Here is a 22766-nt window from a genome sequence, read left to right as displayed (position 1 = left end):
AACTATCACCAAACAATGCAATGCTGCACAAAACAAATACAGTGACCAAGTGAAATGTGAAAAAAAAAAAGTATCATGAGCAATAGTATAAAAGCTGTACTTTGAATTGAGAGGATCATTTATTTAAAAATATGTCATTCAGAATGTTAACAATTATACACATAATAAGGGTATTCAGAAAGCAGCGATGACAAACTGCCGGTATGAAATATAATGTGGAGTATGAAAATTATTTAGTTTTGCCCTTGTGGGACATAATTTTTAATTAACCATTTAATTGATTAAGTATGATTAAGTAATATAAAGTATTGATTTCAATGTGTAACAAATATGTAATGTCTAAAATGTTTTTGGTTTCTGGCTTCTTCATATTCCTTTCCGCAAAATAACAAAATAATACAACACATCACAACAGCACAGTGAAGTTTATAATTTGTTTTTACAACTTACAACAACTTTTACAACTTACCCATGAAAGTTTGCATAACATCATGACTGCTCTCACTTAAACTATGATTATGAATAACACAAATGAATACATCACTGGTATTTACTGTGCAATATGATTTATAAATTCACATTTCTCTACTTCTTACGCCTATCCTGGTATCTACTGTTAGCAAAGTAAATCTGACATTTTAATAGTACAGTCATTATTTGACCAATTTTCCCAGATTTTAAACAGAGATTAAGTCCCAGATCTAGTCACTAACTGGCACTGGCACCCCTGTGGACTCAGATGTTCTGAGATGTGGGTCTGTGTGATTGTCTGTCTTTGCTTCAAGCCACCATGTTGTCATCTCGCCTTTTCCCTGTCAGATAAAAAAAAAGAGAGAGAGACTGAGTATGAGAGAAAAGAGAGTCATATTGCAAACCATGTGTCTTTGAATTTTAAATAGGGCTTAATGGAGAGGGGGCAGAAAGCAACAGCTGAGCCTGTCTCTAGCAAGAAATCCCAAGAGTCAGCATTGGATCCTACTGCGTTGAGGAGTGTCAGACCCCTCCCCCACATTCACATGGGCACCACCCAAACATGGGTCTTTGGTTACACAAACAGCAGCCAGCAGAAGGACATAATAGATTACTTCCTAGAAATTGACAGAGAGATTACCAGACATGCCTAGCTCTTCCCTTGGAGGGAAGTTGTGAGTTTTCCTTGTAAAGAACGAATCCTAATAACCAGCATTTCCTAACTATGTGCAATTAATTTCTGCAAAAAATAAATACTTTGACAACAGATTTACTGTGGTGGTAGAGAAGGGCTTTATTAAACTAATCCCATCATTTATCCTGGCATTGAGTGAAGACTGTGAAACACAACCGTTCTTCTTGCTAATACAAAATCATATGTTAAATCACTAAGAACACAACAAGTTGTGAGTATACGCTATATGGCCAAAAGTATTCGCTCACCTGCGTTGACTCCCATATGAACTTGAGTGACATCCCATTCCTAATCCATAGGCTTCAATATGATGTCGGTTACCTTAGTACAGTTGACTTTGGAATATTTAGGGGCGAGGAAATTTCACAACTGGATTTTCTGCACAGGTGGCATCCTATCACAGTTCCATGCTGGAATTCACTGAGCCCCTAAGAGTCACCTATTCTTTCACAAATGTTTGTTAAAAACAGTCTGCATGCCTAGGTGCATGATTTTATACACCTGTGGCCATGGAAGTGATTGGAACACCCGATTCCGATTATTTGGATGGGTGAGCAAATACTTTTTGCCATAAAGTGTATTTATGAATCTACTGAACTGTGTACTCTGAGCGGGTTAGTCTGGGAAGCGTCCAATCACAGTTCGCTTTGGGACTATAAAGATGCGATATTCTGCAATAAAGATCATGTATAAAATATGATGTGCAATTTAGTGTCTTGTAATAATACCTTCACATTAAGTGTTCCTCTACAGGTCAGAACATAACCTTTCATGGTGTGAAGCAGTTCAGCAGTGGCACCACTCACTTGGATCATCAGAGCTATGGAAACAATAATTAAATGAATTTACTATACTAACATTATAAAAGTCAGGTATCATGATACATTAATAATTCAACAATAATATTTTTTTGTCCTATCAATAGGATCTGTGTATCAGGTATAAACCTATAGAAAAGGAAAGTGTTGTGATCTATTTGCAAGGTACAATTAAATCATACATGTGACACCTCTATTTATACTGTAACCATGTTATTTATTCATTATGTCCATAGATTCTTTGTGGCATAGAGATGTATTAAAATCTGCGAACATAATAAAAGATTTTGGAGTTTATCGACAAGCAGGACTGTCAGAATTGAGATGTTCCATGGCAATTTCAATACATTTCTTTTTAGTTTTTGAGAAAAGTTTTTTAAAGCATTGTAAAATACAGCCTAAAAATAGGAAAAATTTAATAGAATAGACTATTTTAATCATCCCATAGTGAGGAAATTTCAACTATTCGCAGAGCAGGAAGTGGACAGTGCAGTAGATGTAGTTAATAATAATGTGCAGCAGTCAGATAGTGGCAGCTATCGGCATACAAGAATAGCTACAGCAGCAACACCTATGGGTGAACGGATGTCTGGGTGAGTGAATGAGTGAGTGTATGAATGAATGAATCTATGAGTGAAAGAATGAATGAAAAGACATCTATATAATATAATACGTCTATATAATAATGGTAAAGCACAATGGTACCTCAAGCACATTGAATGCCTCTATCAACCTAATATATTTTTGGTACATGAATGAGCCTTCAGGGGATCAAGAGAAGTAATCCCTCATTACCTTCACTTGTTGATTCCATGCGTGATGCTGTGTTGACAGTATCCCCAAATAAACAATAGCGTGGCATTTTGGTACCAACTACACCAGCCACCACAGGTCCTGTCACAACAAGCAACAGTCATTTTTGTTGTCATTGTATAGCATCTCCTGTATAGAAAAATAACTACGACTGCAACACATCAATAGTTGCATGAGATGTAAATGGAATTGTGACGCTAAAAGCACCTGAGTGGATGCCAGCACGAATCTTCAGCTGTGTATTGGGCTTGTGGGGAATTTTGAAGGAGTGGCAAACACTGACGAGATCCAGGGCCATGCTGGCAATCTCCCCAGCATGTTTGATACCATTTTCTTTGGGGACCCCAGAGACCACCATGTCTAAATAATCAATGATTGTATAACAAAAACAGAGAATGAGCAGGGAGAGATACACTGTCTTTCCATTGTAAAAGCATTTAGCAACTCTTTAAAAACAGTGTTCGCCTATGAATCCATAGTGTTTTTTTTATCCGCTTCAAAATGATATGTTGGGCTATCATTTCATGATTTTTCTTTTTCATTCACCTGCAAAGTTACCTTTTTTTCTGACAGTAAAAACATTTGTAATTACTTATGAGTGGAAAATACATAATTCATGTTGTCATTCCTTACAAGCGTCGCCAATTGTCTCCACTTTGTAGACATCATAATTGTCAATGATGTCATCGAAGGTGGTGTAGAGCTGATTGAGGAAATCAACAACCTGATGGGGGGTGCTGGCGCCTGACAGCTGGGTGAAGCCAACAATATCACTGTAACAGAAGGGTAAATTATCAGTCATCTTTATTTGTCTGTTTTATGTGATAAAAAAAGTACTAATTACAAAGAACTTTGTAAGAAACAACATGAACTCCAACATGTTCACCCCCCCAAAAATTACATGTATAAACAGTATGTAAATTTATTCATAGAGAGTGAGTGACTGAGCCAATTCTACTTTTTCTTGTGGCACCGAAAGCACACAACTCTATTTGGAAGCATGAAAAAGGTTTCTTTCAAGATATCTTCCTCGATCCACTCAAGGTAAGCAAAACACTGTATAGAGCAGTGTCAATGCATTGCATTTGAGCACACAATAAATACTTAATTGTGTCCTACTGAGTTAGAGAAGACATATGTTCACCTCCAACATCAACATTTCAGCTACTTAGAACAATAAGATCCAGATATAAAAAGTATTATACATGCAAGGGGTAAAATGTTTAGCTTTCTTTTTATTTTTAGGCTATTTTTTACTTTTTAGAAATCAGACTGCATGCATGTAGTGAAACCTGAAGTAGACTGTGGCATTGGAGAAGGTCTGTGCCTCTGCTGTTCGGCCTTGACGAAGGTCATCCGCCACTGGCTTCGGTAACATGCCTATCAAGAAATGTGACTTATCAGGCAAACATGAAAAATGGCGAACATGTTTGGACTGTAGGACTAGGGCGAAGGTGCAGCTTCTTCAGCACTAGATGGCAGAACAACAGTATGATATTGGTGATTCAATGGCAATATTCCAAACAGTTTTTATCTTCACAGACCCCTCTGACATCACTCTGACTTACTATATAACAACCTGTCAGTTTTCTGTTTCTCTTGAAGAAGGTCCTGCGTCCTCTCTGCAACAATGGACTCTAGATGTTTGCTGTACTTTTCCATCTGCATTTGAAAAAATTTTATTTCACAAGATTCAGTTGAATCAGAATCTTTGCAATCATATTTTTTGAAACAATAGCATCGTGTACATGGCACATACTTGTCATTTGTCATTTATTAGTGGAATTATTTTATTTATTTTCAACCCTTTTTTTTTTTTCTTCAACTACTTGAAGATCTCAAGTGTATAATTTTGTTGAATCTAAAGCACTATACGACACATAACAAAAAATTTCTAGCAGTGTAATATTTCACTGTATTTTGTTATGCCTGAGTAGGATTGTTACCAGGTTCATCATCATGTCCACAGGGCTGACTTTATGTGGGTTCATCTTGTCCAGCATCTTTTTCACTTGCTCAAATGTGGGTCTCATTGTGACATTTTGTGCCCAGCACTTCTGTATGAGCTGCAGAAAAAAATCTTTATTATCATAAAATGTATAAAATACAATGCTTCTGACAGATGATACGTTTGACGTGGCACAAACACGAAACATTGCTTGCATTTTCCCACAGCTGTTTAGCTACATGTGCACATCTGACAGACCTCACAGTATTCTCTTTGACTGGGACAGTCCGTATCTGTTTTTCCTGCTTTGAGTTCTGGCAGTGGGGGACGCCACATGATATCCATTCTCACTCTCTCAGCGTGATTCTGTTACAGAAGACTACTGATTACAAAGTAAAAATCAAAGGGAAGCCGCAGGTTATAATCTCGGGTGAAGGCTGTCATACTCACTGAAAGGTCAGACCGAGTTGCAATCTCAACCAGAATCATGGAGTAGCTAAGAAGAATGAAGGAAAAGTTTGAAGAATTTCCGCTGAATTTGAAAAATACACACAAGAAGCTGCAAATCTCCTATATCTGTTTCGTGTGAGTTCATTTTATCTGGAGCTGTAGTCTCTTTACATTTTAAATCTCACCTGAAGATGTCTGATGCTGGTGTCATATTGAAACTGCTGCCAAGCAGTACTTCTGGAGCACAATATATATGGTTCACATCACCACAACTGAAATGATTACCCACTACTTCAAAGTCCTCCTTTCTGTAGGTTGTAAGCCCATAGTCTGCAGACAAACACAAAAAATAGCAATTCCTAGAGGGAGCAATAGTTTCTGTAAATAATTTTGATTTTTTTTTACATGCATAGTGACCTGCTACTCATGAATAAGTGCTATTTTATAAACTCTTAATAACCTATTTTAAGTAATGAGTCAAAAGCTTGAAGACTTAAAGTAAACAACATAAATTTACGCACACTTTTCAAAATCATTTACAATTTTTTTTTTTTTTAAATTTATTTCAAATAACTTTTCTGAATATTCATAAAAGTGCTTGAAAAATAATGTAGCATGTACTTGGGTAATTTAAAAATTTGACTCAAACATGGGGACGGTTCCTGTTTCATACATTTAATAGTTAAAATCAGGTATGTAAACATCATAGTGGAGACATTGGGACATTTATTTTGTTTACCATTCTAAAAACTGGTTATTTAAGCATATCAGAGACATTGAACTGGTGCTTTAAGCATCATATTTGTGACACTCAAAAATGACAGAAACATTGCAAGAGAGCTTTTGGAAACTTAAGTGGTATGAGGCCCCTGGACACAGGCTCAACCACCCTTTTGGCCAGTTATCACTCATATTATTAAGATTGTTAAGAATTATAACAATATATTTTTTAATGCATAGATCTGGCGCATTAAGACAACCATAATGTATTTGTTACCTGAGATCTTGCAAACCCAGCGATCATCAATGACACAGTTCCTGGAGAAAAGTCTCCCATGAAACATCTTGTGTTGGTGAAGATAAGCCATCCCTCGGGCAATGTCAGTGGCAAAGGACAGTCTGTGTGGTGTAACATTTTACTAGGTGTGTTTTATGCATTGAAAGTGTTGGCATAAAATAGTAATTGGGAGGACATATAAAAAAAAACAAAAACTGCATTACTGAACCCAAAAGACCCTTAAAAATATAATGTAGCTTCTCTTTTTGATTTGACTTATATTGTTTCTTATGGTGATATTTATAAGACCGTGCAACTGCTGATAATGATGATAGCAACATTCGCAAAGCATGTCATTTTCTGCTTAATTTTTAATCTTTAAAATTCATTTTTCCATGAAAAAAATGTCATTACACAGGAAATGATACTCGGATGTTCTCACCTGAAACCCCAGTTGATAGGGATGTCATCATTCAGCAGCACATCAGAAAGGCTTCCTTTGGGGCAGTACTCCGTTATAATGCTCACAAAGGGCACCTCGATGGAGCCCCCAATGAACTTGCATATATTTGGATGGTCCAGTTGTCTATCTCATGTCAAAAATTAAATGCAAGAAAATGAATCCTTTAATTCCGGCAATTGCCTGTCATATTTCTCAATTTATAGCTGTTACATTTACTTTACCTTATCATAATTGATATTAATCAGGATTTTACTCACCTGACTTCTTTCACCTCCTTCCTGATGGCTTTAGAGAGTGTGAAATGTTTTTTCTGGATATGTTTGACTGCAACTGTTCTCCCATCACTAGACATTCAACACAGGTTATGTATTTAAATATTAAAATGCAATGTGACAACACCCAGAAATTAATTCTATAGAAAAAACAGAGGCATTGATACTTCTGAGCATGCAGTTTACAGTACATTTCCTATATTATTACAGTAAAACTAATTTAGTCGACTATCCTGCATGAAGGACCACAGGTGTTGTAATGAAAAAAATACAGCATTCAGTTAATGAACCTCCCAGAGCACAATAAAATTAGCCACTAATCAATGTACTGTTGAGAAGAACATACACATCTGTTCCAGTAATAGGTTGGAAAACAAAAAGGAGAGCATCAAATGTAGAAAAATAGTTTGAACACCAAAAAAACTATATTCAGGACATTACACTTATACAATAGATTTTAATCAAGAAACGAAACGGGATATTCAGGGTCATTACTTTACTTCAATTATGTCCTTTTTTTTCCATAGTATTACTGTGTTTTGCATTTATTGGATTGTATGTCATTTGCACATTGACATGATGATGATGGTGGTGAGAGGTTAAGTATTTTAACCTGCTTTTTCGTTTTACTAGCCAATGGTGAATAAGGCCGGATCACTTACATCTCCTGTTTGTTATACTAATGAAGATATATAAAATCAATGTGCTGATTTCCTAAATAAATAAAGTAGGATTAAGTTTACTGCACGAGATTCTGGGCTTTGTGTCAAGGTAGACAGAATTCAGATCGAAGCCATTGCAGAGAAGATGCACAGCAAGTTTGTGATTTCTTGACAAAGGTCCCCTCCTAACTATTAAGGCCAGCCAAGCAGTAGCGCAGATGGATTTAACTTTAGTAGAGCGGTGCATTGTTTATGGTATACAGTATGTGCTACCAAGTATTCTACAGACTAAACATGGAGAAATCCAGAGGGTCAATAAGGACATGAACACTCAACTCTGCCAACCACGTTATGTCTGCACAAAAACAACACATTTACGTGGATCGAAGCAAAGTTGAATCCAGTTATTGTTTATCAAACGTAAGGCGTGCTGGGAAGCTCTGCCCACACATCCCAAAACGCTACACTATGAACTTCAGTAGATGGCTAGAGCGGCTGATCTCAAGCAGTAATTCAAATGCAGCTGACAAATGTTCTGATCCTCCAGTTGTGTTGGCAGGTTGTCAGATGGCTGTGGTGCCAAACTGCTGGAAGTCACTTCTAAGGCCTCCTATTGTTGAAAATAGAACATGTACGGTTGAACCAGTTTGTGGGACTGATATGCCAGCTTGCAGAATACCAGTTACCCTTTGCCTCTGTCCAGTCAAAGATTTCAGTTGACAGAAATGTTTGATTAAATCTATTACTCTTTGGATAGTACAAGTGAGATGTGATAAAATAAAAAAAAGTATTAGAAAGTCAATTAGATTTGTGCAATCTAGACATTAATAAACCATACACACCTGGACAGAAAGCAGTACAAAACTAGTAGTACTATGGCATCTCATTTTCAATTGCAATTTACTTGATACACATCACAAAGAAATATGATATACATTTGGAAACTGTGGCCGAATGTAAGTACCTTTTGTTAATTTCTTTGTCTGCTTTTTTCAGACAATATGATATTTTTCAAGTCAAGTCTGTTTGTGGTGATAGAATCTATCTCTTGGGAATGACTCCACGTACCACGAAAGGGAAAAACTCATGAATTGGCTCCTGCACAAGGAGGTATAATTGTCATATGACCCAAAACAAAATCGCTGTCTGTTACTTTGCAGTCCATAGTGCCCTAATTTACCTAATTTTCCCTAAAAATAACAGAACAAAAATGTTTTTGATGGTACATGGTAATTATCTCTTTTGGCAGCAGAGGCTGCTCTTGTTGCTGTCAAAAAGCATTTTTTATATCTGCTTTGAGATGGTGTCGTGAGAGGTAATGATTATTAGTTAATCAAAAATAATGTATAAATAACTTTACAGAGGTTTTGTTTATATCACCATAACATTTGCCTGTACAGCTGCAAAGGGATGAAACAAGTGGAAACAAAGGAAATGAACAAGTGTTACATTCTGGTGGCAATGTCCATTATGTGCTCAGACTGTCGAGACCTGTTCTAACTGTCAAAATGTGAATATTGGTCTTTGTAAGTTGAATGTTCATGAAATAAGCAGTAGTTGGTCTCGAAGAAACCTTAGGGAAAATAAATGGTTAGTTAGTGTTTGGGCTAAATAGGCCTTTTACTTTCAAACCAGGGGTCTTTTTATGTAGACATGTAAATACTGTTACATTTACCAAGCAAGACCCATGGCTCAATAATCCAGTCCTCTTTTAAAATTCAATTTGATAATAAAAACTGTTACGCTAAAATTATTTGCCAGTTGTTGATGTTTTTTTTTTTTTTTGGTGCTTTTGTATGTCACATCTTTAAGCCATTTGGAAGAATCGATATGTTATTTAATAATAATAATAATAATAGATAAGATTTGTATAGCGCTTTCATGGCACTCAAAGACGCCTCCCAAATGAAAAACAGAAGACACAGAACATACACACAATTATTGGGAATTTGCAAATTTGCAAATATTTGCAAATAATGTAATAATTGTCTGCTATGAATGAAAAAAGAATAGCTAAACAATTCTTAGATTAAAATATGAATCTATTCCTCAATATTGATCATGTAAAGATAAATTTTGGGGATCACACAATTCTGATGCTCAATAAACCACTCATTTAAATGCTTTCGTGATTTTTGGTGAGTTTGAAAATCTCTATTTCAATTGTTTAATTGACATATTGTGTCTTACTAGATGCCTGGCTGGATGAAGTCCTGCTTGAAGGAGGTGTTGACCCCTGTGCAAACAGTGGCATCAGTGGTGCGACTGACACTGGAGGCACTCTTAACACGCCGGAGGCTTGCCAGACTGCAGAAATCCATGCAACACTCTCTACCTGCAGAAACCAGAGAATCACATGCCACTGTTACCCAAATTGCTAATTTACTGTGGAAATGTGACACTATCAAAGACACTGTGTTTTGAAAGTGGATAAAATGCCTTAATCTGAATGCAAAGAAAGAATGAAGAACTCTTTCTATCTTAACTCTTCATTCATTGGTCTGTTAAAACAAAATACTACTCACTTTGTTACTTTAAACATTTGGCACATGTAGTAGCAACTGGATTCAGTTAGTTTCCTTGGAAAGGTTCCATGTCTGGTTGCCACAATAGAATTTAACAGCGCACGTAATTGAAACCATTGTGCCATAATATAATAGTATCATTGTTAATTGAGATGATAATGATGTTATATAGTGCATCAAGTATGCCAGTTATGTATCCATAGCAGCAGTGCCTCTATTATTTCTCACAGTTAAAGTCCAGTGGCATACTCTTGAAGCAAGTCAACAGAAAGGAAATTCTCAAGCAGTCTTAGAATCAAATTAATCTTTATAACGTATTTTTAACTAAACTTTACCAAATATTATGGTCTTGTAATTAATGATCCAGCTTTCGTCCCAAAACATCTTCTGTTTCTGGTACTGAAGCCACTACAAGAAAAACAATGAGATAAGCATCAGGATATGAAACCTCTGTGTTTGTGTTTCCTGGTTTTTGTTTGAAAGACTCACCACCATAGTTAAAATGAAACCAGTGCTGAAGAGAGCAACTGGAAGCCCGATGGCTACCTTGATGGTGATGGACATGGGGCAGATGCCACAGTCTGCAGGACAGTTCAGACAGTTCTCCTCCAGCTCACACACATCGTCCCCACACACTAAATTTGTTCAGACATTTCAGGGTCATATATATAGAAAGAAGGTATGGATATTTTACACTCTGATAAAAACTATAAAGGCTGTCATCAAACACCGATGGATATGTTGTCTTTTAATTGTGTTGATTTTTTTTTTTCATAAGAAATTGTCAAATGACAGTTCACGTCGATTTTTTCTCACTATCTTAATCTTTGTTGTTTGGTAGGAAAAATGTTTTACTTATCAGGTTTACATAATTTACAACTGTAAACTATGACTGAGAGGAGGAGTTATTGCCAAATGTGTATGGCTCTATAAAGCAATGAACAAAGGGAAACTTGATGAAACTGACCTTGAGCACTGACAACAAGCACTTTGGACTCCAGAGCTGCATGCATCTGTCCTACTTTGATATGAGCGATGACAGAAGTGACTCCAACATGGATCAGAACCACCTAACGAATAAAATAATGATTAAAAATCACTTCTGTTTCTTATGTCACACACATAATGATTCATTTATTAACAAAGCTGGTTACAAACGTGCTAGCAATGTTTCAGTCTAATATTTCCCCCCAAGAGAACTTAAAAATTAATTTATTTTAGTTAACTCTTTATACTTTGTTAGTAGTTTTAGATTTAATTAATTTTGGCAGTGCACTCAGGCATGTTATGATTCCAACCACAATACATACAACAGGCTTCTATGTACCACTGCAATAAACAGCTTATATCTGTTTATCATATTGATAAAACATATTTGCCTGGGGCAGTTTTCGAACAGCATTTCCAGACATCAATCATCAACAAGTTCAAAAATGAACTGATTTTCCTGTTCTTTGTGAGCTCACCTTTGACGTCCAGTATTTTTGGGTCATCTTGCCCGCTTTGGAGACAGTGTGAGTCACTATTTTGCCATCATCGGGAATCCATGGGCCGCAGATTCCTCCTTGTTTCTTTACAAATACAAATTTTTTTATAACTTTCTTTAGAATGCAACAAGTTTTGTGTCCGCTCAGAAAGCTTACATCGTTTTGCTATGTACAATGCGGTAATCTACAATTCTTTTATATTAGCTCTAACTCTCATATGACTTTCTAGATAAAACGTTTTCAACATTGCAGATGTTTAGTGTCTGTGATCAGCAATTTTACAAGTAAAAGGCAAACAGGGATATCCCTGATTCCAAAAATTATACACTAAGGAGAAATTGAGAAGATTGTTCATTCTACTATCGGCTACCATAGTCATAATACGTTTTTTTTTTTGTTTATCTAAGAAATAAAGATTATCCCTGTCAAGCTGTGCTATTTCAGATAACAAAACTGTCACTAACCATAAGGCCCAGAGGACAAGAATGTATGTTGGCGTGATAAACACAGCAGTTCATTTCATTGGCATTATTCCAGTTTGGAGGACAGTCATGCTCATCACAGAATCTCTTTGCCTCTGACGCATCACTGGAAGCAAAGATAGAAGGATGAACAATTTAACGATTTTACACGGCACACAGCAAGCTGAGGGGATCTAGGTAATACAGAGAGTCACCGTAAAATTAAAATGTTTATGACATACAGTGGAAAATGTAATAGAGATTGGCCAAAAGAAAGAAAATATTGTAATTTGCCAAACAAAAAGAACCACATAAATATGTGGTCGCCTTTCTACAAATTAAAATGAATGCATATGAGCATTCTGGGAATTGCTGACATTTCAGACTCCTATGTTTTATGTAATGTGTTCACCTGAACTGGAAAATCTTGTTTCTGACAGCGTATTCATAAAAGGAATCTGAAGCCGTCACTGTGTAGGAGACATTGAACTCTTCCCCATTGGTTACTTTTTCTGGTGGGCGCTGGACCCAAGCCATTTCCAGCCCTGTGACAGCAAATACAGACACACTCAAGCAGGAAGCAGGAAGAAAAATATCGCTGTAATAACTGGCAGAAGTTAAATAAAAAACTAAAACAATTCACATTACACAGTTTCAGCCCATAGGGTTTCTCACATTCCAATTTGAAATCTTTTAAATGTTATTCATGCTGACCAATGCCCCCTCACGTATAGGAAACACATAAAGCATCTTGTCTGACAGTTTGATCAAAACATTCATACATTCAGGAGTAAAGTCACACCTGTCTTTTCTCCTCATCACACTGAAAACAGATCTTATATTCAAAAATAAATAAATATGTGAGCAAACAAATAAATAAATGGAAAAAGAAGGCAAGTTAACAAAAAGAAGGATATTTTCAAAGCAGTGCTTGCTTGACGTTAACAGTGATCTACTTTCCTTGGTATTCTGTTTCCTCACCATCACCATCACCACTGCTCCTTACGTGTGAATTTCATTTCGTACATTTCAAAAGCTATTTTATTTGTATATTGCCAGTGCCATAATGTCTATGCTTGCGGTTTTATTCGTTGTTGGAAAATAGTTTCAGGGAGACTTACTGAAACACCGATACATTTTGAATTTCTTTCTGAATTTTCTTTTGTACATAGTTCTGTTCAAATCCTCTGTTGAGAGTAATACATTCAGCCTTTTATTTTTATAACTATTTTATTAACATTTATTATAATTTGTTCTCACGTTATTTTTGTATAACATTTTTCATTTAGCTGCAAACAGTTTTGTATGCTTCTACACTAATACGATTCAGATAAGGCACTTTCTACAGGTTAAATTTCAGAATAGGTAAAAGCATGCCAACAATGAATTTGTGGATAAAGAAATAATGTTTGAGCTTGCAAATATGACTGCTTGCATATATAACATATAATAATTTTAAGAAATAAAAACAAGATGGTTGGTTGTGTTTATTATGTTCTAAATGTCAATGGAACAATGAAGCCATACCCAAAAAACTATCTAATAAAAACCTACCTCCACAGCTTATCATGTTGTAGTCATTGGGATTGTGAATGGGCCAACAGTCGAACTCAGTGTTGTCCAAATCATGCCAGCAGTCAACTCCGTGAATTGAATACAACATAAATTTCTATTTATATAAATACAAAACACAGGATTATTAATCGGTCATAGCACAATGTAGATCACTTATATGGCTTAAAATAAAAGTGGAACCCACCTGGTCTTAATATTTGTACCATAAGGGTGGATACATTAGCTGCAATATTATTATTCTGCTGTCTGAACTCAAACTTTGTTTCGTCACAAAACAAAGATAATAACTAGTCATTGATGCCAGACTTAAATCTTAATGTTTTCACAGACACACAAAGATATACAGGCATATATATGTAATAAACTCTTGTGATTTACATAAAGAAAACCATGCATGCAAAATTGTGATACCTTACCAATAGGATACACAGGTAGAGGGATGGTGCAGTCCAGAGAACCATGTTGACATCTGCTGTACCTGAACCCCCGCTAACTGAGTGAATAATTAAATTTGTTAGCTTGTGTGTTTGTGTGAGTGAGTGTGTGGGAGAGAGAGATGGAGAGAGTGACCTCAATACAGAAGTGTTTCCAAAGCATCAACCTTTCTATCATCTATAATTGTCCAATCACCTGAAAAGGCTCTCCAATCACCATTTAATTTTCTCAAGGTGGATAAAGTGTTTCAGCTCACATTGACTGACCTCCAGGGCCGCTCCCACCAAAAATAACCAAATACATCTCACACTATTCACATTTCATTTAGTGTTTTCTTCCAACTTCTGAGTTGAAGCAATTTGCACCTCGATTGGATTTTAACTTTCTGATAGAATGCTTGCAATTTATGGTTGAAGGAAATGTCAGCCTCATAACAAATCACTGGCGATTAATCAGTTTTTGGGTCCAGGAACTGGTGGCAATGATTAAAATATCAGGACTCCTGTCAGATATCTTAGGTGAGACACTGACACTAAAACAATACTTCATAAAAACCTGGATTTGAGGAGAAGAAATGAAACCATTTGATTATTGCTATCAAACATCCTAATTGTTCATTGTCGATCATTATCTCAAAATAATAGAATAAACTTATCATATTACAAGTTTTCAGCACACAAATACTATCCTAAACTATTCTCAAATATTAGCCTGTTGAACTTTACATGGGAAAAGACAATATTCTCCTAAATGAGACCATTTTATCTTCATAAAAGTTGCAAGGTCTTTTTGTCTGACAAATTTTCAAAATGAATACAAAATGTTTATTTCAAGCTTCGAGAATCTATGAAAATCAGGCCTGGTGGTTCAATACTTTTTATAAAAGCAGCTTAATGTGTACAGATGTTCACTTTCCATCTCTTACCACATCTTTCTGACCTGAGATTAACAACAAACCATAAAGACAGTATTTTTGTCCATCTTTGAAATTTAATTGGCCTTTCAAGAATGCATAATTATGGCACAGCTGTAGAAAAACTCCTGCCACATACCACACACAATGTTGATGTTTTTCAGGCTGAGTGGCATACAGTGAGACTCTGCCGAGGACAAACAGTGTTTCGCTAGAAGTCGGCATGCTTTAAAAGGGAAAATGCAAAACTTCTGTCACGTGAGCGCAACTTGAAACTGCTGCATTTACATCTTGGGGCCATTTTAGAGGAAAACCGACAGTGTTACATTTTATCTTCGGTTACGAAAGTGTGCAGTTTATTTTTAAGAACAATTTATAGAATGTATGTCACTATGTTACTTACACGAAAATGGCCATTTTTCAAATGTTTAGCATTTGTATTGGCCGCAGCACATCTCAGCAGGCAAGACAACGACACCCTCAAGCTCAATGATGCAAGCGCAAGACAATCTATTTCTGGAAAAACATTGAGCTTTTCCCACTTAAGTCTATTTTTCTTTCAAGCTCTTCAACCAATACTTCGAGTTTTTGAGCAAACACTGGAGGTCACCCATTAACTGACAACTCCAAATAGATTCATTTTAAAGTGACAGCTCTTAAGCTCAAGGAATATGAATATGTTTAAAACCAAAACCCTGCAAGGCAAGTCACAAGTACTAAACTTAAGTTGTTCTTTTTAATTTAGTAATTGTCTATTTTTATGGAATTTTCCTCATAGTGGAACATTTTATATAGGGGAATTTTATATACATAAGGTTGATTCCTATTATATTTACGCCCCACCCCCCCATCCCGGGTGCAATTACACCTTAAAAGGTTTGGTTAGTTTTGGTGCATTGAGGGAATCGTATTTATGTGATATTCAACTCAGAGTCAGACAAGCTGAAGATTTTGAATATCATAGCAAAGCTTAATATGAAAATACCCCATTGCAATCCTGTCAAAGCAAGAAAATACCATTATCTCTGATGTTTTGAAACCATCTCCTGAGGCCATTTCTATAGTTATAAAACCATTCCGTGAATCAACGTTTTTAAGACCCAACCGTTATAAAAGGCACAACAGCAAGATTAAAACAATATTTTTTAATTATGTCACAATCTTTACAGCAGGAGAGGCTACTCTGGCATAAATCCAGTCCATTAGTCATTTAAAACCAGTTAATGATTCATTGGCAGCCCTCAGAGCAGACTGGGAAGACTGTGAGTGTAAAGGTTTGTGAAAAGAGTCAACTACAGCCACATCCTCTTTGGCTCCTGCAGGTACGTAGTGTAGGACAAACCTCCTGCAGGAATCCAGTGTGTCGCAATGAAATTTTACAATGCCTGCACTCTCAGGTGAGCAAGTTTTACGTCACTAATCAAACGCTACAGGGAGAACAAGTTTTTCCCATGAGCTGCTGCACGCAGAGGTTTATGTTTACGGAGGCTAACTATGAAGATGGCTGACAGAAGAGCGATAACTGTTACATTTTCTTCAGGAATAGAGGTTTTTTTAAATGAGTCCTGACGACTTTCTGTAACACTTATCGACTACAAATGCCAACACATTTAGTTAGGCTTTTCAGTTTTACAGATGAAAATTTTACTTTGACTTTACTTTGTCTTAAAGCATCTTTCTAGGCAGAGGATAAAGAGAATCAATCTTTATCTCACTTTCTACCACCAGGCTTTTCAGGCAATAAATGTTTAGTTTTTTTTTCTGTCAAAATGGGTCGAAGATGGTGGTGGTTAAAAGTACATAATCAGAGATAAACAGATAACAGCAAATGAGCTTCAGATTGTGACTGAAAAAGTGCTCTCCAATCAGCGTCAGAGCTGAAAGAATACGGTTGTCAACAGAAGCGACCTCTGTGGCCTCTTTAGATGATATGCATGCTGGTTAAACCTCTTTTAAAATGATAAACAAGGTACAAAATACTTTTAAATTAAACGTAAACATTGAAAACATACTGTACATTGGGCCCAAGGCAAGGACAAATCTTCCCTCATGAATATCAGTTATAGCGAATGTAATTTAACAATTTAGACTGACAAACATAAAATACTGCAAACAGGCCGCTTTTACAGCTTTTTTTTAAAAAAGGGGATTTCCTTTTGTCTTGACTATGAACACATTGCAATATTACGGTACTGTATCCGCAATAGAAATAATGTTAAGATAACTTAATCAGATTTCCAAAATGAAAATGGAGTTTGAGTCAACAACTGCCAAACCTTCATGCCTTTCTAGAATGTACAACGATAAGCCTGTTACTGGTTCCTTCAGCCGAAATGATTTGCAAAGATGACGGCAAAGACCCGTATCTGCATGAAGTTTCTGCAGGATTCTCCCATTAACCATAACAGGTAGTTGTTTTTCCAGTACAACAAAGCTCTGCAAAGTGCCATCCTCTTGGCTCCGTTCAGGGAATCGAGGTCTTTTCTCATCAACATCTCTTCAAAACTCCGACTCGGCCTGTGTGATGACGACCCTCAACACTAACTGTAAAGGAAGTGTTTGTTTTCTGTTTCAAGTCAACTCCAGTCTTGTCAATGAAAGTTATTGGAGAAGTTCTTCAAAAAGAAATCTTCACTAGTGCCGTTTTCAGGTTTTGAGTATGTCCTGATCATCATTCTTTGTTTCCTCCGAGGGGAACTGGCTATTGCCTGTATCCTGTGCAGAGCTGAGCGGTCTAGCATTGGCTTTGGTTGACCGCTGCCGTCGAGTGCCATTCCCTATGCAGCGCATGAGGTTTTTGAAGGTTGTCCACATTTCTTCATCCTTGTAGGAGTAGATGCAAGGGTTCATGACAGAGTTTAGCACAGCCAGGAGCAACAGCCAGCGTTTTAACTTCATCACATTGCAACTGGTACAGTGTAGACCATCCAGCAGCAGGACCAGCAGGCCAGGGGTCCAGCAGATCACAAAGGCTCCTTTAGAAATAAACAAGTCAAACACAGTGTGGATTTATACGACAGCCTCAATAATAAACATGTTTCAACTTCCACTCAACTAGGTTGGTAATGGTAAATTTTAATGAGTAACAAGGTCATTATCAAGCCTTCATTTTCTTTTTCTCAATGGCTTGAAAGATGGTATTACATGGGTGTTTTACTTAAAACCATGCTATTAAACTGTAATTTTCAAGAGTAACCTCTCAATTAAGCTTTATTTTCCATCATTTTTTTTTCTCATTATACAACAACAGTTCCACAGTTGTTTATAACTATTGCTGAGCCCCAGCTCCAAAGTCAGCATGTAATACATTTTGTTGTTATTTAATTGATTACATTTATTAATATCGAATAAAAATGTATAATGACAGAACATAAAAAGCCTTCACTATTTTTAGTAATTATCAATGTCAATATGGTAAATATGGTTGGTTAAACAGGGCAACTAATGCATCCAAAGCCTTCCAAGTCAAACGTGTTTGGGCATTAAACTGAGCCACCAAAAAGGATTTCTGGAGCTGAAAGAAGCCACAAGCAGCAACATGTCTGCACTACCAACATTTGTATGATCGCAATACGCCTGCAGAACAAAACAAGATCAGACTCTTGCTCTTAGTCCCTCCCACCCTTTCTTTAGGGTTAGCTGACTCAAGAGCAGGTGAAGCCGTGTTAACAGATCTTTCACAGTTTCAGATTGCACATTAGCTTACAGTACATGGATTACACAAACTGAAGATGTGTATTTCTCCCCCTTTATACTGTGTCAACACAGGATTTGGACCCACAGATTCAAGGGATATCAATTTCCTTAGTTGTTAAAAAACACTTGAAAACCTTTTAAAACTAGCACGTCAAGAAAGAAAATGCAGAAAAAAATCTTGGCTAAATCATTTTGAACCGCAACAAAAATGGGATTTCAGAAAAGCCAAGAACATAATGGAATCACCTCCTGCATAGTAGTTTGAAAAAGTGACTTAAATTGACAAAAACAAATCTGTTGATATGAATATTAAAAATTTTGTAAAAACATGCCCAGTTGAAATGTAACCAGATACCTCTAAACAAATTCATTTCAGTCTCATTCAGTCACCTCTGAACTGGTTTGTCCACCTGCCATTTCCGTCTGAAGTGGCGCAACGGAGAAGACTTTAACTCCCGAACATCTTTCACGGACTTGAATCTGTCTGCCTGCAGACATGGTGATATTTCCTGAGAGATCACGCTCTTGCTCTCTCACCCATTCCAAATGCTTTTTCAGCATTTTGGCTAAACACCACAACAAGCATGGGACAGCTCAATACTATGACACTTTGTGTACTCTATCACAAGTTGCAAGCGAACTCTTTGCAAACAATCTGCTAAGCGATCGACACAGTCTCATAGGTTTCGTCTTTTGCTCTAGATGGGTGGGGAAGAGGGGCCATTCCCTGAAGGTCAATGCGGTGTTGATGGCACACCGCACAGGCTGAGGAGCAGTGTCCTCGCTTAAAGATATAATTACAGTATGGAGTTAAGTGTGTAGAGGCGTACATCTCCTACACTATATACAGTAATCATGGCATCTCCCCGCACAAGTACAGAAAGCATGAAAAGACAAAGAACAATGATGTCCTATTATCTTTATAAGCTGCTCTCCAAAAACCCTGTGCCGTATCACAGTTGCATCTGCAAGACTGTAAATAAATGTGCATGAAAAAAAAGTTAAAGAAAGTAACATCAGGTCTTACCTGAATTCCCACTGTAACAGAAACCCTTATCTGAGGGAATATTTTGTGTTCTTGTATGTAACACTCTTTTTTAAAAAAAATTCTGATGCAAGTTTTATCCCATTGCTCCCTTTCTTCAAAAAAAGCACTGTGAGCAGAGGGATTTGGGAACTGTGACTCTACTGCAAGCTGTCCTGTTGCAAACCTTAGCCAAAGACAAGAATGTCTGGCTGCCTCATCTGGGACAAAAGTACAAACAGGTCAGCTGTGTTTTTGTGCTTTGTTAAAATTGCACTTTGCATGTCATTTAATGACTGACCAGGAAGTGCATGATCAGCAATTTCAATGACAAATATAGATTTACAAATATTGGTAATACTAAACACATGGAATATGTATTTTTTTCCGTTTTCCTTCAACAAAATTCTCAGTCCTCATTAGGCAATTGGCCTTGGAATTGAAGGGGTTAAGTTACTGGAAGCAGCAGATCTTACACTTGGAAAAAAAATGCAACCATAATGAATTTCCTGAAATCATAACCTAGTTCCTAAAGATAAGCATGCACTGCCACAAGCACAGATGTCGACATTTAGGCGTGCAGCTCAGTCAAAACAAGTTCCTCATGCAGCTTCTCAAAACAGAGTTTATGAACTCTCGTGAAGAACTGTGCCATGATTTTTGCAGTTTAACTTCTGTAAAAGGTAATTCCTGGCTTTTCCTGTTCTTTAACTTCTAGTGACAAGTGCTGCAGGGTTTCTTTCTTTATAAGTGCAATTAAACATAATCAGCAGTGATACTGTGAATTCCTGGACTTTGTCAGCCCTTAAATCCCTGACCATGGACTTTTTCATTGCTCACATTCGCCCTATAAACTCCCTATTTGTGCTCTCTTTGCATTTTTGACCCAACGTTACAGGCAACAGTTTTGTGACTAATACTTACCAAGCACAACCATAACAGTCTTGATAAGCTTGATGGGGGTCCTTTTGCGGTTGATGGAGCCGCTGGTGTGGGGCGTGAGCAAAGCGGTCTTCTCTTTCACATAGGTGTAGATCCTCAGGTAAATGGCAACCATCACCAAAAACACCACCAGGTTCGACACGGACCAGAAGATCAGGTAGCTCCGGCTAAAAATGGGAGCCAGCTGAGAGCAGTCACTCAGGTTGCAGATGCAGTTCCAGCCCAGACTTGGTACAGCCCCCATAAAAATGGAGATGGCCCACACCAGGACTATCAACAAAGTTACCCTCCTCTTTGTCAGGTTGCTATGGACTTTCCAGTTCATGACAGAGATGTAGCGCTCCAGGGCTATAACTAGCAGGTTTGCCAGTGAGGCTGAGAGACTGATGTCCAGGAGACCTTGGCGAATGAAATAGCCTTTAACTGTCAATTTCCGTGACACCTCACCTGTGTTAAACATGAGGTACACGTACGCTATGCCTGCGAGAAAGTCCGATGCTGCAAGATTGGCAAGAAGATAGTAGAACGGATAGTGGAACCTCTTGTTGGTGATAACGGCCGCGATGACCATGGCATTGGAGACCAGTATGAAACAGCAAAAAAGAGAGCCAACCACTTGAACCAGAATTAGCTGGGTTTTGTCCCATTTATCATCAGCACCACTGTTATTGTAGAAAAAGCCCATAGACTCATTGTAATGGCAACTGTTCTGCAGAGCCATTGTGGATGCACGTCTGCAAAAGGAGAAAACAAGAGTGTATATTTATATTTGCATAAAACTTTTCAATGAAAGGTAATGAAATGCAATTTAAAAAACAAAAATTCAATCTTCATGGTAATCTAATATTTTGAGATAGGATTTTTGAGTTTTCTTAAGATGTAAGCCATAATCAGCAATATTAAAATAATAAAAGGCTTGCAATATTTCAGTTGATTTGTAATGAATCCAGAATGTATGACATTTTTGTTTTTGAAATTGCATTATGGATAAAGAACTTTATCACAATATTCTAATTTTCCGAGACAGTCCTGTATGCCAAGCCCCAATGCATTGTAATCAAGCCTTGAAAAACATGAAATCAAATTAGATGACTTAATAAAACCCATAAACAAATGAGACTAAAGGTGATCAAAGTGTGAAGCTAGATTTCCAGGAGAACGGTTGTGAAGAAATACCAAATCCAAGAGCAAGTGTACACGGCAAATCCCATTTAATAGAAGACATCGCGCGGAAAGAAGTTGAAGAAAAAGCCCCGAAAACGAAATCCAAGCTAGTCGGTTCGAAGGTGATGGTTTTCTATCGAAGAACCCTTGTCAATAAATAACATCCGCTACACCGACGTCCCACCAAGCCGATGGTAGCTTGAACACAACTTGTAATTTAAAAAAAAAAAAAAAGACAGAAAACAGTCGTTAATCGAGAGGAAAAAGGCGCTTTTGACATGGCTGCTAACGTTCTTCCTGAGGGAAATCAACATGTAGGTGAGCTCACCTGCGTTGGAGCGCGGTCTGAGGGCGCGTCAGCGGAGCGTACGGACGGTGTACCGGAAGAAGCCAAGCCGGGTTTCATGAACGTTTCCCCCCCTGCCCTCCCTCCGGGCTCCTGCCCACGCAGCTGCGGACAGAGGGAGGTGACAGGAGCGAAAGACCGAGCGGAGTGAAAGCTCGAAGAGTCGTCGCTTAGAAGCTCCGGTCGCTGACGCGGAGGGCGTGTGCGAGCCGGCCCGGCGACCGAATTCCTCCACTTGACCGCAGCGGGTCCCCGCGGGCGCCCGCTCCAGGAGCCGATCCCTGCGGCCGCATGTGCTCCGGTTCTCCGCGCGACGTCACGAACATCATTGTGTTCTAAGCTTTCCATTAAAATGACATGTAAACATGTTCGAGTGATACGTTTAGCCAAGTAATACCGTTGAATTAAACGTGGACGTGCTGATACTTTGGTCGTATATTTACACAAAATCCCATTATTCATATAGATATTGCTTTGAAAAAATTATTCATGGACAAAATTTCTTCACGTTTCCAAAGGTGGTCACTTTACTCTGGCAGAATGCAAAGATGGTTTTAAATTTAAAAGGATATAGTAGAGCTACATAGTTATGGGGGGTCTGCAACATAAG

The 22766-nt window shown here is 37.5% G+C and overlaps 2 protein-coding genes across 3 annotated transcripts; both read right to left on the bottom strand.

Moving 5' to 3' along the window:
• Window positions 1–14102, bottom strand: LOC147225996 (atrial natriuretic peptide receptor 2-like). 2 transcript variants are annotated; one of them, XM_086162479.1, is made up of 23 exons: window positions 14053–14102; window positions 13616–13730; window positions 12474–12606; window positions 12065–12188; window positions 11580–11684; window positions 11081–11183; window positions 10660–10748; window positions 10449–10521; window positions 9779–9923; window positions 6912–6998; window positions 6634–6777; window positions 6192–6313; window positions 5380–5524; window positions 5195–5240; window positions 5003–5110; window positions 4743–4862; window positions 4365–4458; window positions 4089–4176; window positions 3430–3569; window positions 3004–3156; window positions 2779–2877; window positions 1894–1985; window positions 1–812 (listed from the first exon to the last, which is right to left on the bottom strand). In XM_086162479.1, exons 1-23 carry the CDS (start codon window positions 14095–14097, stop codon window positions 702–704), a joined length of 2481 nt encoding a protein of 826 aa, XP_086018605.1. In that variant the 5' UTR covers window positions 14098–14102; the 3' UTR covers window positions 1–701. The 2 variants fall into 2 exon arrangements, with proteins under 2 accessions (XP_086018605.1, XP_086018606.1); XM_086162480.1 differs by lacking the exon at window positions 14053–14102 and adding an exon at window positions 13821–13855.
• Window positions 14103–16114: 2012 nt separating this feature from the next.
• On the bottom strand, window positions 16115–22305 carry lpar3 (lysophosphatidic acid receptor 3). The gene is made up of 3 exons (XM_086162478.1): window positions 22139–22305; window positions 20629–21380; window positions 16115–17959 (listed from the first exon to the last, which is right to left on the bottom strand). Exons 2-3 carry the CDS (start codon window positions 21365–21367, stop codon window positions 17631–17633), a joined length of 1068 nt encoding a protein of 355 aa, XP_086018604.1. The 5' UTR covers window positions 21368–21380; window positions 22139–22305; the 3' UTR covers window positions 16115–17630.
• Window positions 22306–22766: the final 461 nt, after the last annotated feature.

This window comes from Fistularia commersonii, chromosome 16 (genome assembly GCF_037954325.1).
Source record: "Fistularia commersonii isolate RoL2024-O1a breed Wild chromosome 16, RoL_Fcom_v1.0, whole genome shotgun sequence".
Lineage (NCBI taxonomy): Eukaryota > Metazoa > Chordata > Actinopteri > Syngnathiformes > Fistulariidae > Fistularia > Fistularia commersonii.
The sequence above is the reverse complement of the archived record's forward strand: the minus strand, read 5'-3'. Positions and strand labels throughout refer to the sequence as shown.

Bases quoted from the DNA above. Each gene is read 5' to 3' on its own strand.
- LOC147225996 (XM_086162479.1), bottom strand. From the start codon at position 14,097: ATGGTTCTCTGGACTGCACCATCCCTCTACCTGTGTATCCTATTG. The intron at 6,999-9,778 runs GTAAGACACAAT...TTGAATGTCTAG, and splicing joins TTCATCCAGCCAGGCATCTA to TGATGGGAGAACAGTTGCAG. The intron at 5,111-5,194 runs GTGAGTATGACA...CTTCTGTAACAG, and splicing joins CAACTCGGTCTGACCTTTCA to AATCACGCTGAGAGAGTGAG.
- lpar3 (XM_086162478.1), bottom strand. From the start codon at position 21,367: ATGGCTCTGCAGAACAGTTGCCATTACAATGAGTCTATGGGCTTTTTC. The intron at 17,960-20,628 runs GTAAGTATTAGT...TTATTTCTAAAG, and splicing joins GACTGTTATGGTTGTGCTTG to GAGCCTTTGTGATCTGCTGG.